A 17,398-nucleotide genomic window follows, 5' to 3' on the forward strand; every position below is an offset into this window, starting at 1 on the left:
ATGCGCACTTCGTGGGCTGCAGCCCCTGAGTTGAGATACACCCAATGTGTGCCGTCACTGACATGTACGGAGTCATATTAGTACTTGACTACATGTCAGTTGTCAATGAATAAAACTCCGCTGTCTTCAGCAAACACTCAACGTCAGCTCGAACATTAATGTACATTTCAGGCACCGCTGTCTTGCTAAAGTACTTACGGCTTGGTAGCTCGTACTGTGAATTAAAGGTTTTTAACATTTCTTTGAATGTTGACTTTTCGACTGTGTTGAATGGCAGCATACCCTTCACTAAATAACGAGTGACACTCGTGATGCACTTTCGCCACTTAACGCTGTCACGTTTGTATTTGGTACATTTTGCAAAAGTACTTGTGATTGTTGACTGACTCGATGAACTTTGTTCTCCTCTGTGGGTAGAACCCAGTTTAACATGCTGATCTGGATGATGAATCCTCAGATGTGCTTGCAAATTGGTGGTGTTACCACCTTTTGTGGTGATCCTTTTTCTGCATAGACGACATGTAACATTGTTAATATCTAACGGCTTTCCATGTTCATCGGGTTAGAAACCAAAATATTGCCAAACTGCTGCGGTAGCACCTTTTTTCTGTACAAGCTCATCCATTTCTTTCACCATCTACCGGGAAATAAGTCACGTAGAGGAGTTCGTTTCATTTGAATGTACCCAGAATTCCTTGCAATCTTTTCAAATGCCATTTTAAAAGCGCAGATTTTAGCTGGTCATTTTATGTTGTATATATACATAAACACCACCCTTTCTGTTCTATAGAGCTAAAATTTTCTTAAACCATAGATTGTATAAAGATTGTATAAAGTCATTCGGTAAATAGAGATGCTACAAAATGCGCGTTGCTGGTAAACAACAATGGTACTTGATAAAAACAAATAGAACGATAATTTGCATGATATCGGCAAAGGTTTAAATTATTGCGATATTCGATCAAATTGTTTATAGGCCCAAGGCTAGTGTGTCCGTGTGTACGTGGGTGTGTGTTTATGTGTTTACGTGGGTGTGTACGTGTGTGTGTGTGTGTGTGTGTGTGTATAAAGAGTCAGTAAGTCAGTAACTCACTGTAGTTTCTCCAGTGTACAGTGTGGATCCTCCAGTAGAGCAGAGAGCTGCTTCACTCCTGCATCTCTTGGTTTATTGCGGTACAGATACAGCTCTCTCAGGTGTGATGAGGGGTTTGACCTCAGAGCTGAACACAGAGCAGCACAGCCTTCCTCTGTAATACTGCAGTAAGACAGACTGTAGAGAGAAGGAGAAAAACTCACACTTACACATCAACACACATGTGAACACAAACATCTCTCTCACTCCCACACACACACACGTTGCCTCACACGCACAAGCTCACGTGTGCACACACACACACACACACACACACACACACAAACACACACACACACACACACACACACACGCCTCGCTGTCTCTCCCCTCTCTCCTTCACTCTCCCCCTCTCCCGTGTAGGAGTTACATATTTAATTCATGTATATTTATTACCTTCAGAATACATTTTATGGTAGATTTGAGTAAAATACACAACATTATATTCACACACACACACACACACACACACACACAGTTACTGGTTCACTTTCATATTGTGATAATAATTCCACTTATTCCACCTCCACAGCTCCATAACATCACAATGAACTTGGAGAACATAAAACAAAAGTATAAAAATATTCATTTTATTTTTTCTGAACCATTTTACTGAACTTAATAATAATATGGCAGCAATTACAAGACAAGTGTGTGTGTGTGTGTGTGTACTTGTGTGTGTATGTGTACGTGGGTGTGTGTGTGTATGTGTACTTGTGTGTGTGTGTACGTGGGTGTACGTGTGTGTGTACGTATGTGTGTGCGTGTGGGTGTGTACGTGTGTGTGTGCGTGTGGGTGTGTACGTGTGGGTGTACGTATGTGTGTGTGTGTGTGTGTACGTATGTGTACGTGGGTGTGTGTGTACGTGTGGGTGTGTACGTGTGTGTGTACGTATGTGTGTGTGTGTGGGTGTGTACGCGGGTGTGTGTGTGAGAGAAGGTAGAGGGCGGCACCCATCAAAGTGACAGGTTGACCTCTAGTTGACCTCTAGACTTTAGAGTTATTATGAATGTATTAAATTATTATAGTATTATTATGAAAGCAATAAAACGTTGCTAAACCTTAAATGTAATCATTTTAATATTTAAACATTTATACTATATTTCACAACTGATGTATAATAAGTTAACATCGTTATAAACCGTAAAAAATTGCATATTGAATGAACCGCTTGACTAAATCATTTTGTATATATTTTGGTATATACATATCAATTTGTATAGCGCTTTTCACAACACATGTTGTCACAAAGCACTTTACAGGATTTACAAGGTTAACAATACTATGGGTCCAGAACCCTAATGAGCAAGCCAAAGGCGACAGTGGCAAGGAAAAACTCCCTAGATGGTGGGGAATAGGAAGAAACCTTGGGAGGACCAAGACTCAAAAGGGAACCCATCCTCCATTGGGTGGCCCGTTAACACACAAATTACACAAAAACAAATTATACAGACTAATACACAAGTTACAAATAAATCACACAATCAGGCTAAGTATAAGGTAACTAGAATGAAAGTTCTGGGTGTTGATATTGTCAATGTAAATGTCTTATGATGAACGCCAGGTTACATTTAAAACTGTATTCCATTCATTATAAAAGGTCAAACACTGCATATTGAATGAACGTTACATTTAACGGAGTCTTCTATGCATTATAAGACAGCATATTGAATGAACCGCTTGACTGAATGAATGTTACATTTAAAACTGTATTCCATTCATTATAAAATGAATGGAACAGCCAGCAGCAGGGCGGCTACGTCTGCTCCGTCTGCCAGAAGAGCAGGTTTCTGAGAACCCAGTCTTTGGAGTGGTATTACAACAACGTCAAGAGTCGCTTTAAGAGGTTTGGCAGTGCAAAGGTCCTCAAGACCCTCTACAAGAAACATATAATCGAGAGGGTGGCTCTGTCGGAGTTACCAGACTCTCGCCTTTGCTAAGAACAACCGAAGATTTAAACGGTGAAGCGGTGAGGTGCAGCGATCCCCCGTGGTGGAGTAAGAACGGCCCGCGGTGAGGTGCAGTGATCCCCTGTGGCGGAGTGAGAACGGCCCGCGGTGAGGTGCAGTGATCCCCCGTGGCGGAGTGAGAACGGCCCGCGGTGAGGTGCAGCAATCCTCGTGGCGGAGTGAGAACGGCCCGCGGTGAGGTGCAGCGATCCCCGTGGTGGAGTGAGAACGGCCCGCGGTGAGGTGCAGCGATCCCCGTGGTGGAGTGCGAACGGCCCGCGGTGAGGTGCAGCAATCCTCGTGGCGGAGTGAGAACGGCCCGCGGTGAGGTGCAGCGATCCCCGTGGTGGAGTGAGAACGGCCCGCGGTGAGGTGCAGCGATCCTCGTGGCGGAGTGAGAACGGCCCGCGGTGAGGTGCAGTGATCCCCGTGGTGGAGTGAGAACGGCCCGCGGTGAGGTGCAGCGATCCTCGTGGTGGAGTGAGAACGGCCCGCGGTAGAGGGGAGAGAGCATGGCTATGAAAGTAATACAAAAAGATATAGAGGAACTAAAAAACTCCATGAACATGATGTCCGGTGAGTTGGCCACACTGAATAAACAACAGACAATCATAACTGAACTATTAAATGAAATCAAGCAGCTTAAAATGCTAAACATGGAGCAATCGAAAATAATAGAGTCTTTGGGAAACAGAGTAGCTGATTTGGAGCAGTATTCCTGATTGAATGATGTCATGATAACAGGACTAGTAATAAAACCACGGAACTATTCACAGGCTGTGAGAAGGAGCAGGACTGACAACATCTCAGAACATGAAAGTACAACAGAGGAGCAGGTAGTCACATTCCTGAAGAGTAAAGATATTGACATTGAAATTGAGAATATTGAAGCCTGTCATACTCTATCAATCAAAAGTCAGAGAGGAAAGTCTGCTGTATCACCAATAATCATTCGATTCAATAACAGAAAATATAAGATTGATTTACTGAAGCAGGGAAGAAATCTGAAAGGCACAAATGTATATATTAATGAACATCTCACCAAAAAGAATGCAGACATTGCTAAGAAAGCCAGATTACTAAAGAAACAGAATAAAATCCAGGCAACATGGACAACAAACTGTAAAGTTTTTATAAAAACCAAAAATGCCCCTGAGAATGCTAAGGGTCTATGGATTAGATCCTTAGTGCAACTAAATAGGTTAGAAGATGATAAGTAGTTGGATACACAACCATTCATTTTTTTCCCCTCATTCTTCTTTTTTAAAATTAAATATGGTACTGTGTTATTGGACTTAGATAAATATAGAAATGAAATAAAATATGAATATTCATCGAGAATCAGAGTATAAAATATATGATGCTGATATTATGGGTGAATCAGATTTTTTTCCAGTGATTGAAGATTGTCAATATTATAATGAGGAGCAATTCAATGACAAGGAAATGGTAAATGGAGGTTTCTCAATCATTCATTTTAACAGTAGAAGTATGAATTCAAAATTTTAAAAAAAATAACAGACTATTTAAAACATTTAAATAGACACTTCAGTATAATAGCAATATCACAGACCTGGTTCAATGAAGAAAATATAAATAACTATGAAATAGAAGGATATAAAATAAAAGAGGTGGGGGGGTTGCGTTATATATTGATATTGAATTGAAGTGTAAAATTAGAAAAAAAAATGTCGATAAGTGTTGATGGTATAATGGAAATGATTACAGTTGAAATAATAAATGATAATTCTAAAAATATAATAATTAGTTGTGTGTACAAGTCACCCGGTTCTAATATTGACGTATTTACAGACAAAATCACTGAGCTCCTGGAAAGTAGTTGTAATAAAACACTTTTTCTGTGTGGGGATTTTAACATTGATCTAAGAAGTCAAAACGATTCAAATAATATTAGTATATTTTTCAATACAATGTATAGCCTAGGACTCTATCCTTTAATAACCAAATCAACAAGAATTACAACCCACAGTGATAGTGATTGACAATATCTTTACAAATATAAGAAATGAAGAGGTGCTAAGTGGGATCTTGATAGCTGACATAAGTGATCATTTGCCAGTGTTTACAATTTGTAAAAATAATCAGCACAGCAAAGAGACAGTTTTAATTAAAAAACAAATGATAAATAGATCAAAAAAAGCTATGGATAAACTAAAAGATGATTAAAAAAAACTAAATTGGAAAGATGTGTATGTTAATGATGTAAATAGAGCATATGATGTGTTTATGAATATCTTGGAAACACTATGAAAAAAATTGTATGCAAAAAATTTGTGTTAAGAGAAATGTTGTTGATAAGCCATGGATGACGAATGGATTAAGAAACGCCTGTAGGAAAAAGAATTACTTGTATTCATGTTTCTTGAAATTGAGAACAAAAGAAGCAGAAGAGAGATACAAGAAGTATAAAAACAAGTTGTCATGGATTATAAGAAAACATAAGAAGGAACATTATAGTGCCTTACTAAATAAAAGTAAGGGTAACATGAAAGCAGTATGGGGAGTAATGAATAGTGTTTTGAAAAATCATAAAACAACTTCTGGTGTTTCACAGTATTTTGTAAAAGATGATAAAGAAATATTTGATCAAAGGGAAATTGTGAATGAATTTAATCAATACTATGTGAATGTTGGCCCAAGTCTTGCAGATAAAATATCAAAAGATGATAATAATACAAGCCATACAGTCATGGGTTGTGTCAACAGCATCTTTCTGGGTGAAACTGATAAAGAAGAAATACTAAGCATTGTTAAAAAATTTACAGATAAAATCCAATCCAATCCATTTTATTTATATAGCACTTTAAAACAACAAATGTATACCAAAGTGCTGTACACATACTGAAAGAATAAGAAACATAAAACAGCACAAATATAAAATTTAAATTTTGTGTTTAAATAAAAACACCAAATTTAGGAAGAAAACACACAACACAACCCAAAGCTATAGAAACAAATAAAGCACTAAGAAAATCAAATTAAATCAAAAGCCAATGAAAAAAGATGTGTTTTTAAATGAGATTTAAAAACGGTGAGTGACTCAATCTGCCTAATGTGCAAAGGAAGGTCATTCCACAATTTTGGACCCGCAGCTGAAAAAGAGCGATCACCTCTGCACTTTCGCAGTGTCCTCGGAACAGTAAGGAGGCACTGATCTGTTGACCTAAGCGAGCGTGCTGGGCTATAGTGTTGTAATAGGTCGGACAGATACTGGGGGGCGAGACCATGAAGAGATTTAAAAACAAATAAAAGAATTTTAAACTGAATTCGAAAAAGGACCGGAAGCCAATGCAATGATTTTAAAATTGGGGTGATGTGCTCTCGTTTTTTTGTATTTGTTAACAGCCGTGCAGCAGCATTTTGCACAAGCTGGAGTCTGGCAATGGACTTCTGGTCAAGACCAAAGTAAAGCACATTACAGTAGTCCAAGCGATTAGTAATAAAAGCATGAATTAAAATCTCAAAATGGTGACGAGGGAGGACTGATTTAATTTTGGCCAACTGTCTAATTTGAAAAAAGCTTGCTTTAACAACAGTACTAATCTGCGAGTCAAACCTCAGATTACTGTCGAACTTCACACCAAGGTTTGTCACAGTAGGTTTAACATATTGTGTCAAGGCACCTAGATCACAGTCATTAACTCCAGTGTCATTTGGGCCAAACACTATTACCTCAGTCTTCTTTTCATTAAAATGTAAAAAATTATTAGTCATCCACGCCCTAATTTCCTAAACACATTGTAAAAGTACTTCCAAAGAGTGGGTATCCTGTCGCTTTAGTGGCATATAAATTTGTGAATCATCTGCATAAAAATGAAAAGAGACACCATGCCTTCTTAATATGGAGCCAAGAGGGAGCAGATACAATGAGAAAAGAAGATGCCCAAGAATAGAACCCTGGGCCACTCCACATGTGAGAGGGGCTATGGAAGACTCAGTGGCCCCCAGACGAACACAAAAGCTTCTACGTGTCAGGTAGGACTTAAACCACTCTAGGGCAAGGCCCTGGATACCCACACAGTTATAAAGACGAGATAATAGAATTTTATGGTCCACTGTATCGAAAGCTGCGGTTAAATCCAGCAAAATAACTATGACCCCTTGACCCTTATCAATGGCTAAAAGGACATCATTAAAAACTCTCAGTAGTGCCGTTTCCGTGCTATGCAGAGATTTAAAACCAGACTGGAATTGTTCAAGAATTTTGTGGTCATCTAAGAACACGGTTAGCTGCTGATGAACAACCTTTTCTAAAATCTTAGAAATGAACGGAAGTTTAGAAATAGGCCTGAAATTAGAGAGGACAGAGGTGTCCAGTCCAGACTTCTTGATAAGTGGTTGTACCACAGCATGTTTAAAACTATCAGGTACAACACCATTTGCCAAGCTGCTGTTTATAATATTAAGGACATCAGGGGCTAAAATTGGAAAAAGTTCTTTAAACAAACGAGGTGGAAGTGGGTCATTAGGTGAACCAGAGGGCTTCATGTGACCAATAATTTGTTCCAATAACTTTAAACTGACAGGCTCAAAGTTATCAAGAACAGCAGAGAATGTGGCAGCTACAGGTAGGTCAGACAAAGGTGGACCAATAAGGGCCCTAATGCTCTCGATCTTACCAACAAAGACATGCAGGAACCTCTCACACAATTCAACAGAAGCTTCCGGACAGGCTGCATATGGGGCATTAAGAACCTTATTCAGTGTTTCAAACAATACACGAGGTTTGTTTTTATTTGCCAGAATAATATCAGAGAAATACTTAGATTTTGCAGCTTTCACTGTCTTCTGATAAAGACGCCATTTGCCTTTTAATATCTGAAGGGAAACTACAAGTTTGTCATTTTTCCACTTTCGCTCAGCTTTTCTACACTCCCGTCTAGCAGCACGAGTGCCATCATTCAGCCATGGTTCAGTACTTGGTTTGGAGTGTCTTATTTTAACAGGAGCCACGGTATCCAATACAGACTGACACTTAAAATTAAAGCTAGTCATCAGAGCCTCTACATCAGTAGCACCACAAGGAGTATCTGATGTAAAGGTAGAGAAGACAGCGGAGAAATTTGCAACAGTGGACGAATTTATAACGCGACATTGTTGCACAGTAACACACTGTTTATCCATATGACAAGGCAATAAAACGTCAAAAATAACAGGCATGTGGTCTGAAAACGTAGCAGTACAAATCTCTAGATTGGAAACAGAAAACCCATATGTTAAAACCAAGTCAAGTGTGTGCCCCCGTTCCTGAGTGGGACCAGTTACACACTGCACAAGGTTAAAAGGGTCAATGAGGGTTAAGAAGTCTTTAGACATAGGCTTATCCGGGCAGCAAACATGGATATTAAAATCACCAAGAATTAAAAGGTAATCATACTTCGGCAGTATCTCCGTCAAAAAGTCGCTCAGTTGTCCAATAAAGTCTTTGTTATATTTCGGCGGTCTGTAGATAACAGCGCATAGCATTTGACAAGTGGTGCCAAGCTCAAACATGTTCAGTTCAAAGCTGGAATAAAGCGGCACTGGAGTAAGCTGTTTACAATTAAACTTATTTTTGTAAATCGTTGCTATGCCACCCCCGCGACCAGTTGTACGAGGAGAGTTAAAAAACACACACTCTGGTGGTACCAGTTCACACATGACACTGGACTCACCTACGGACATCCAGGTTTCTGTAATGCAAAGAAAGTCCAGCTCATGCGTCGTGAAGAAATCCTTTAGAATAAACGTCTTGTTAGCTAGCGATCTAGCATTTACCAGGGCTACTCTGCCACTGGTGATCACCGGGGCTTTATCCGTCACTATAGCGCGGCCAAGGGGCTGCAGATTGTGCAGGTTAACTCTTCGCCTAACAAGTCGACAGTATGGGGAACGAGTCTGTAGCACTTCAGCCGAACCAGCCACCGAAATAAGGCTGGAATTCATGGGATCCCAGGTGCGCCACGAGACGGAGCGGCGCTCCAACGGTGAGATCGCCTCAGTCCAGTCCGTCATGCCCATCAAGCCCGCAGAGGAACGGTACAAACCGGCCTTGAGTTTCACCAGCTTTCCGCTACGTCTCCCACGACAGCGTCTCCGGCGTACAGGTAGAACCGGCATGCGGCACAGGTAAGCCGGTATAGCAGAGAGAGGCGGAGGGTCATGTTTCTGATCACGCAGGTTTAGTAAAGTTTGACGATCGTACCTATATAGCGAGTTAGCTATTTGTACAACCATAGACATACAAAACATACAAACAATCACAACACGGAACGATAGATAGCCGGCCACACACACTGGCGCCATCTTGCATCCTCAAAAGATCAAAAGATTGGGCTAACATGGATATGATGTTAGTGAAGGATATAACTGATTGTGTTGTAGAGCCATTTACATATATATGTAATTTATCATTTGCAACTGGAATATTTCCCGATAATATGAAGTTAGCTAAGATAGTTCCTCTCTATAAGAATGATGACAAATCTCTCTTTAAAAACTATAGACCAATATCATTGTTGTCACAGTTTTCAAAAATTTTAGAGAAATTATTTGTGAAAATATTAGATCAATTAATTGATAAACAAAATATTTTAAGTAGCAGTCAGTATGGGTTTAGAACAAATAATTCAACATTAATGGCCCTCATTGAGCTGATGGAACAGTTAACAATGGCTGTTGATCAAAAACAGTACTGTATTAGTATATTTGTTGACTTAAAGAAAGCATTTGACACCATTGACCATAATATTCTTCTTGGAAAACTGAATAAATATGGGATTAGAGGAACAGCACTACAGTGGGTATCTAGCTATCTGGAAAATAGAAAACAATTTGTACAATTAAATGATATACGTTCTGAACTTTGTAATATTACGTGTGGAGTACCTTAGGGTTCTGTACTTGGTCCAAAGCTATTTATTTTATATGTAAATGATTTGGTGAATGTATCAAGACTGTTTACATGTATATTATTTGCAGATGATACCACATTTTTTTGTTCGGGGAATGATATAGAACGCATGCTGGATATGACACAGAAAGAATTTGTAAAAATACAAACTTGGTTTCAACTTAATAAATTATCATTGAATCTGGATAAAACAAATTATATGATTTTCAGTAATAGTGTTGAGGTACGTAGAGCCAGTGAGATAAAGTTTTTGGATGTCATTATTGATGAAAAGCTGACATGGAGACCACACATAAATCATATAAGAACAAAAATTGCCAAATCTATTTCACTGATGTACAAAGTAAGGGATTTATTTAATGATAAAGCTCTGTATATGCTGTATAATGCAATAATTGCTCCACACCTGAACTATTGTATTGAAGTCTGGGGTAAAGCATGCAAAACAATTATCAATCCTATTATAACTTTACAGAAAAGGGCTGTACGAATAATCACCAGAAAACATTACAGTCACCCATCAAATACACTGTTTCATCAATTAAAATTATTGAAGTTAAATGATTTGGTTGATCTGAATATTTTATTGTTAATGTATAAAGCACATAAAACCATATTACCATCAAACATTCAATTAAACTTTGTAAAGAGAAAGAGCTGTTATAACCTAAAAGGGATAGAAATGTTTGAAAAACCTAAATTTGGAGATAGCTTAAAGGAGCGGTGTACTGTAATACAAGGAATAAGATTATGGAATAACTTGAATAGTGATGTTAAAAATGCTAGATCCATATGTATGTTTAAAAGAATGGTAAAAGTGTGTTTGTTTAAAAAATATGAAATACTGTAAAGAGCTGTTGTTAGAGAAGGATTTGATTTTTTGGTTTGTTTTTGTTCAGTTTTGTTAGTTTTGTTTTGTTATGTTTAGTTTTTTCGTTTTTTACAAAATATTATTGGGAAATAAGGGGCAGATATTTCTTCTTTCTGCTGCCTTTCATTTTATTTGTGAATTGTATACTTTCTTCTTTTGTACATAATTTTTAATTTGTTTATAATTAAATGAATAAATCTAAAAAATAAAATAATAAAAGGTCAAACATTGCATATTGAATTAACGTTACATTCCGTCTTCCATTAGTTATCCTACACTGCCATCTAGCGGTTACATTTACATTACATTTAATGTAATGATTTCATTAAAAGATTTCTGAGAACGGTTTTCACAGAAAACTTCCAATAGTTATCCTATACTGCCATCTAGCGGACATTTAATGTAATGGTTCCATAAAAAGATTTCTGAGAATTTTTTTCAGATCATTTCCTCCCGAATTAATATGTCTATTGTTCATAATATATAGATGACGGCAGAACCCGCGAAGGGGTGACGCATGATGATGATGATGATGATGAATTTGAATACCAAGAGATTTCATTATATTCGGATCTTGACGTCAATCATATAGCGGTTGTACGCCCTTTTCGTGCATCTCCAGGTATTTTTTAATTTATTAGGGTTCACACACATAGTGTGGGAACCATACTGTAATTGCTCAAGTTTTTTTTCTTATTATTATTATTTTTCAGGCTGTAAAACGCATACTGCAGCCTAGACCGTAAGGCCCAGAAACACCAAACTTGGCAGACAGGTGCACCAGAGGTGCAATGAGGGAAACCCAGACAATGATCAAGCTGTCCGCGGGGTTGTAGAAAGTATTAAAAGGTAGTAAATTCAGTTGGCCAAAATTAAGGCCATTAACACTAGGACTACCACCATTTTAATTCCAAACTTTTCTACCTGGCCTCCACCAGGGGGCAGTTCTGGGGACATTTGCATCCCATTAGGCCACCCTTTGTTATGCACATGCAGCCATTATAGGTAGACAGGGAGTGGGTGGAGGGGGGGGGGGGTGATGGTGTGAACCATCAGTTCATTGTTCTGCTGGATGTGTTCACTGACTCAGATAGAGAAGAAAAAACTCTGGCCTCCCCTTGGGGAGATTGTCTGTGTGGGTACATATATGAGTAAATTTATGTTGGGATGAAGGTGTGTGGGTGTATGTGTGTAAGGGTGTATGTGTGTGTGGGTGTATGTGTGTTTGGGTGAATATGGATGTCCAATGTAGCAGCAGTTGGTGAACCATTGCAGTGGTCATTTGAGCTGTGTTTTTTCTGCCCTTCCCTTTTTATAATATAAGTAATCTTTATTTCTATAGCACCTTTCATACATACATGCATGTGCTAAAAACTACTGAAAATAAGGTTTGTGGGTGTATGTGTGTGAGGGTGTGTGTGGGTGTATATGTGTTTGGGTGAATATGGATGCCCAATGTAGCAGCAGTTGGTGAACCATTGCAGTGGTCATTTGAGCTGTGTTTTTTTCTGCCCTTCCCTTTTTATAATAAAAAAAATAATAATAATCTTTATTTCTATAGCACCTTTCATACATTCATGCAACTCAAAGTGCTAAAAACTACTGAAAATAAGGTTAAAAAATTACTTTTCTCTCCCCCTCATTTCTATCCTGTCCTGTATAGATAGATGAGCAACTTAGATGAGCAACCATAGATCACCATAGATGAGCAACTTTTCCCATCCAAGACCCGTTGCTGTTTTCTTCAGTATATAGCCACAAAACCAGACAAGTTTGGGATAAAGTTCTGGGTGGCATGTGACCTGAAAACCAAGTACGTATCCAACATCATCCCATACCTTGGTAAAGACTCCAGTCGTCCCACAGGGGAAAGACTGTCAGAAAATGTGGTGATGAAGCTCATGGAACCATTTATGGACAAAGGAAGAACTGTTACCACAGACAATTTTTTCACCTCACTGTCACTAGCAAAACGATTGCTGGGCCGGAAGACCACCCTCCTTGGCACAGAAAACAGGATTCGTCGTGAGCTTCCAGACTCTGCCAAAAAGACTTTGGTCCGTGAGGAATTCAGCACACAGGTGTTTTCAACCTCTGGTGCCACACTGACCGTTTACAGATCAGACTGTTTTCTGATCCTTACATAAAAATAAAGTTGTCCTCCAAAGAAGGTGTGGGGGGGGTGGAGGTAGGCCAAAAAAGAGAGTAGGGAGAGAAAAGTAAATTTTCTATTTTTGTTTGCCAGTTATGGCTGTTGTGTTTTTGAAAGAGACACACTGCAAAAAGTACCATCTTGATAAGTTAAAATTGCTCAAGAATATTATTCTATTTCAAGTAGCTGAGGGTTTTTTGTAAAAATTTATGTAAAAATATCTTTACCTATACCTATTGACAGTTTTAACTACTTAAAATAAGGTTAAAAAATCAGAGCCATTTTGAATAATCAATATGCCACTATAATTCAAATATTATGTTTGTGTCAATTTCACATTATTTCAACCTTCCACAAATCAAATCTCAAACATGGTCCTGAGTTGAGCAGACTCCTGCCAAGAGAGGTTGCAGTCTCATGAGGCAGACAAAGGTGTGTACTGAAAGGTGTGTCAACAGCAACCACCCACAGCTGACACACGCCTCATTTACATAACACTGGAGGTGAGAAGGGCTTATCACACCTGCCAAGAGACCAAGAGTCTAGTGGGGTACTGTCGAAAGCAGGCGGCTTGGTAGTTCTAGTGGGGTACTGTCGAAAGCAGGCGGCTTGGTAGTTCTAGTGTTAAAAAGTATTAAGCTTCATCTGACGAGGTATTAAATTTTCGAACGCTCATACAACTGCCTAAACGTTTTAGAATTTGTGTTAAGTGCAGGCCTTTCTCCTAAAATTCATTAAATTAGATTTATTTACATGTCGCTAGCAGTGATATCACGTGACGTGACCTGATGTTTGTCCGCGCATGCGCCAATCACCTAAATACCGGCTGGTTTGTCGCCAAACCTGTTAGCGAAACTGTGGGGTTTAAACAGGCATGAAAATCTGTCACCTGTTTTGAAGTTGAAAAGGGTGACCTACGCAAATCGTTTAGATCCGAGGAGTTTTTTTTTTGTGGTGCGGGGGTTCGGGAGATTTACATATATATATATATATATATATATATATATATATATATATATATATATATATATATATTGTAGCGTCGGGCTATGGGAGGTACCGAAGAGTTACAGTAATACCCATGAGCCCTAGCGGCCTAGAAGTGTTATGTGTTATGTAAGTTTATGCCTTTGTGTTACGAGTTGCTGTTATCCTTCATATGTGCTGTTGGTGTTAGTTACCCTGGTCCATTTCATGTACTTGTGCCTTACCCGAGACCCCCTTCCACCCAGGTGTAATGTGATTGTCATAATGTTACCCCCCCGTGTGCATGTGTGAGTGGAGAGGTTAGCCCCATGTGATTGCGCATGCGCGCATTGAGTTTTACTTGGTGGCATTAATAAAGCCAACTACAAAATTGAAATGGACCTGCCTACGACCTCTTTTCTCCACACCACGCCACAATATATATATATATATATATACATTATCATATTGACTTAATAAGCAAACAGAGCACTTCCAAAATCGGCTATTTCAATGGCACAGTTGGCCACCCAATATCAGAAACAGGTAGATTTGTCCCACCCAAAAATTAAACCACAGAAAAAGCGGAAACTGTTTAAAAACTTTTTTTTTCTAAAAGCGTGGTTTGGCAGTTTGTTGTTACAACTTGTCAGGCGCTCTGTGGGTCTTTCGCTTTCTTTAGGCTTGTGTTGAGATGCCTGTTCAGAAATATCCCGCACTCATAGCTTCACTGACCCGAGCTCTCGCCTCGCTGCAGCGGCGGGTAGTTTGCGCCAGCGTTAAACGCAAGGTCAGTGATAAGAGCAGTGAATAGCCAACCATATGACCATATATATATATGACAATAAAACAGCTTTATTGTACTATGCTGTTAACAGACTAGGAGGGTTTGGGTTAGCTAACGTTTATATTAACGCTTGTCAGAAAGCTCTCTGAAACAAAGTTACATTACTCTCTGGCCACGTCCCAAACTGCAGACTGCTACTACACTTAATGTGTAAAAAATAAAATATAATAAATAAAACAAACAAATGAATAAATAAAAGGACACCATGGTTTGAAGTGCTTTCTGTAGTGCAGTATGTAATGTTCCAGAGTGTGCTGTTTGGGACACAGCCTTACTGTCTAACATTAATGTTAGTCTTGTCTAGTCAGGAAACCTTAACATATATTTTTTGTCATTTCATTTTAGCATGCCACCAAAGAAAAAAATAAAACCACCGGACACAACACTCCTGAGTTTTTAAAAAAAAGAGTGGAAATAGTTTAAGTATTTAGAAATAATAATAATCATCAAACCTGTTCTTATATTATTTTAAATATTATGTATCACCTTATTAGGGGAGAACTGGTGCAAAGATACAATAACAGTGCAGAAGCTGCAGAGATCATTCGTGCTTTGCCTTCAGAGGTACATGGATTATTTGGGCAAGTGGAAGCTCTGGTTGCTTTTAGTAGTCCATGTTTCATCCTCTGAGGCAGAGAGAAGTTTTTTGGTTATATCTGAATATAATCCATACATTGCATGCATAATTTAATAAAAGTTTGTGGACAACAGTATCATGTTGTATTTTGTTTATTATTTGCAATTTACCGTAATTCCACAAATGTTCTATGTCACTATACATACAGTGATTAACTGCCTTACCTACAGTGGAATCAGTTTATATAAATATTTTAGAGGATAGGGTGGGCTTTGATTTGATAGCAATTGTGTCGTCGTCCCCCCCCCCATGTCAAACCAGCTCCTAAAGCCCTTGCGTAATGGTAATTGCCGTATCCCCATGCCATCACCTGTCATTTCTTCACTACTTAGTCAGTATAAGCCAATCAAATGAGGGGGCGTAAACTCAATTGTAAATTTTGCGCTTATGGAGCTTTAACTGAAGAAAACTTGCATGCAATGAAATGACACTTCACAGACAGCTTCTCCCTGAGGGTCTGGGGCAGCTCGCAGAGGTTGCCATACCTCACCTGCTAGGGGGCGCTATAACATGCAAAAATTTGCCCCATGCACTCAGATTGGCCGATCCACATGAAACTTGACAGACATCATCTATCGGCCTCTGGGAACCAGGTCCTAAAGTAGACATGCCATACTTCCAAAATGGCTGATGTAATCGGCCAATCAGTGATCAGCACGCGTTTGACAGGTTTACCATTGGTCATTCTGCACGAAACCTCTTGGGTGTGGGCAAGTGCACGCCCCCTATGACATACTCCAGCTGGGTGTCGATTGGCCACTGGGGGGCGCTATTGCAAAAAAGCAAGTATATCCCCTACATAATTCCACTTGGGAACATGCAATTGGACTTTTTTGATTCCTTGCAGTAGTGCAAACAACTTTCCCATTACATGTCCTATTAAAAACTGCACAGTTTATTTACAGTTAATAATGGTTTGAAATCATCACTTTTCATACTGCTCCTAGGATTTTCATACTATCATGTCAAGCAAAGTCTTATATTACTCTACAGAGTGTGAAATAAAAAAAAAAATCCAAAGATTTTGGATTTTAGGACACTTATACCTGCTAAATATTTTTTAATGGACAGCATCGATACATATAATATTCATATTCTTGAAGCTCTTTCATATTTTATCCAATTCTGACCAAAATGCAGAAGCCCATTCACAATCCCATCCTGAACAAATTTGCCAAGTTTCATCCAAATCGGTTATCGTATGGCTCTACAGTGCAGTATTATATACAATGCATAAAAATGCATGTTAAAGTGCCTCTGTCACCTTCTCCCTCTCACACGCACGCAGGCTGAAACTTCACACACTCAGTGTCTCTCACACTCTCACCCACATTCCCCCTCCCATCTCTGTGTCCTAAGTAAACATTGCTCTGGCTACCTAGATCTCTCAGTGTCTATTAAACAGGCACAGGCACAAGCAGGCCTTCCTATAGCATTCACAATGACACTTCCCTAGCCATACCCACCCATATCTCAGTGACTAACACATGCTCATACAAACTGATATTTGGCTTCTTTTTTGTGAGACACACACAAACACAGACACACACACATTTATACCTATATGTATGTATAGTTTCTATGTATGCTTATGTATGTATATGTATTAGTATATGTTGTCATAGTTTGAGTACATACACTACCACACACACACACACTTCTACCTAAATGTATGTATAGTTTGTATGCATATCTATAGTATATGTATAGTATATGTCAGTCATGCCAGTGATGTCAGTCATATTAGACATGCCAGTCATGTCAGTTACATCAGTCATGTCAGTCATGCCAGTCATATCAGTCCAGTCATGTCAGTCATATCAGTCATTTTAGTCCTGTCATATCAGTCATATAAGTCATGTCAGTCAAATCATCAAATCATTACAGTCATGCCAGTTATGTCAGATATATCAGTCATGTTACTTTTGTT

General features: G+C 38.9%; 1 protein-coding gene across 1 annotated transcript in view; it reads right to left on the reverse strand.

Moving 5' to 3' along the window:
• Positions 1-1,182: 1,182 nt before the first annotated feature.
• The window catches only part of LOC143487657 (NLR family CARD domain-containing protein 3-like), a gene marked incomplete at its 3' end in the record, with an annotated part of 67,414 nt that continues 51,198 nt past the window's right edge, over positions 1,183-17,398 (reverse strand). The window contains exon 4 of the mRNA XM_076986711.1: positions 1,183-1,270. Within this exon, the coding sequence (XP_076842826.1) occupies positions 1,183-1,270 (88 nt within the window). The remainder of the gene's footprint in view (positions 1,271-17,398) is intronic.

Source organism: Brachyhypopomus gauderio, unplaced genomic scaffold, assembly GCF_052324685.1.
Source record: "Brachyhypopomus gauderio isolate BG-103 unplaced genomic scaffold, BGAUD_0.2 sc49, whole genome shotgun sequence".
Classification (NCBI taxonomy): Eukaryota; Metazoa; Chordata; class Actinopteri; order Gymnotiformes; family Hypopomidae; genus Brachyhypopomus; species Brachyhypopomus gauderio.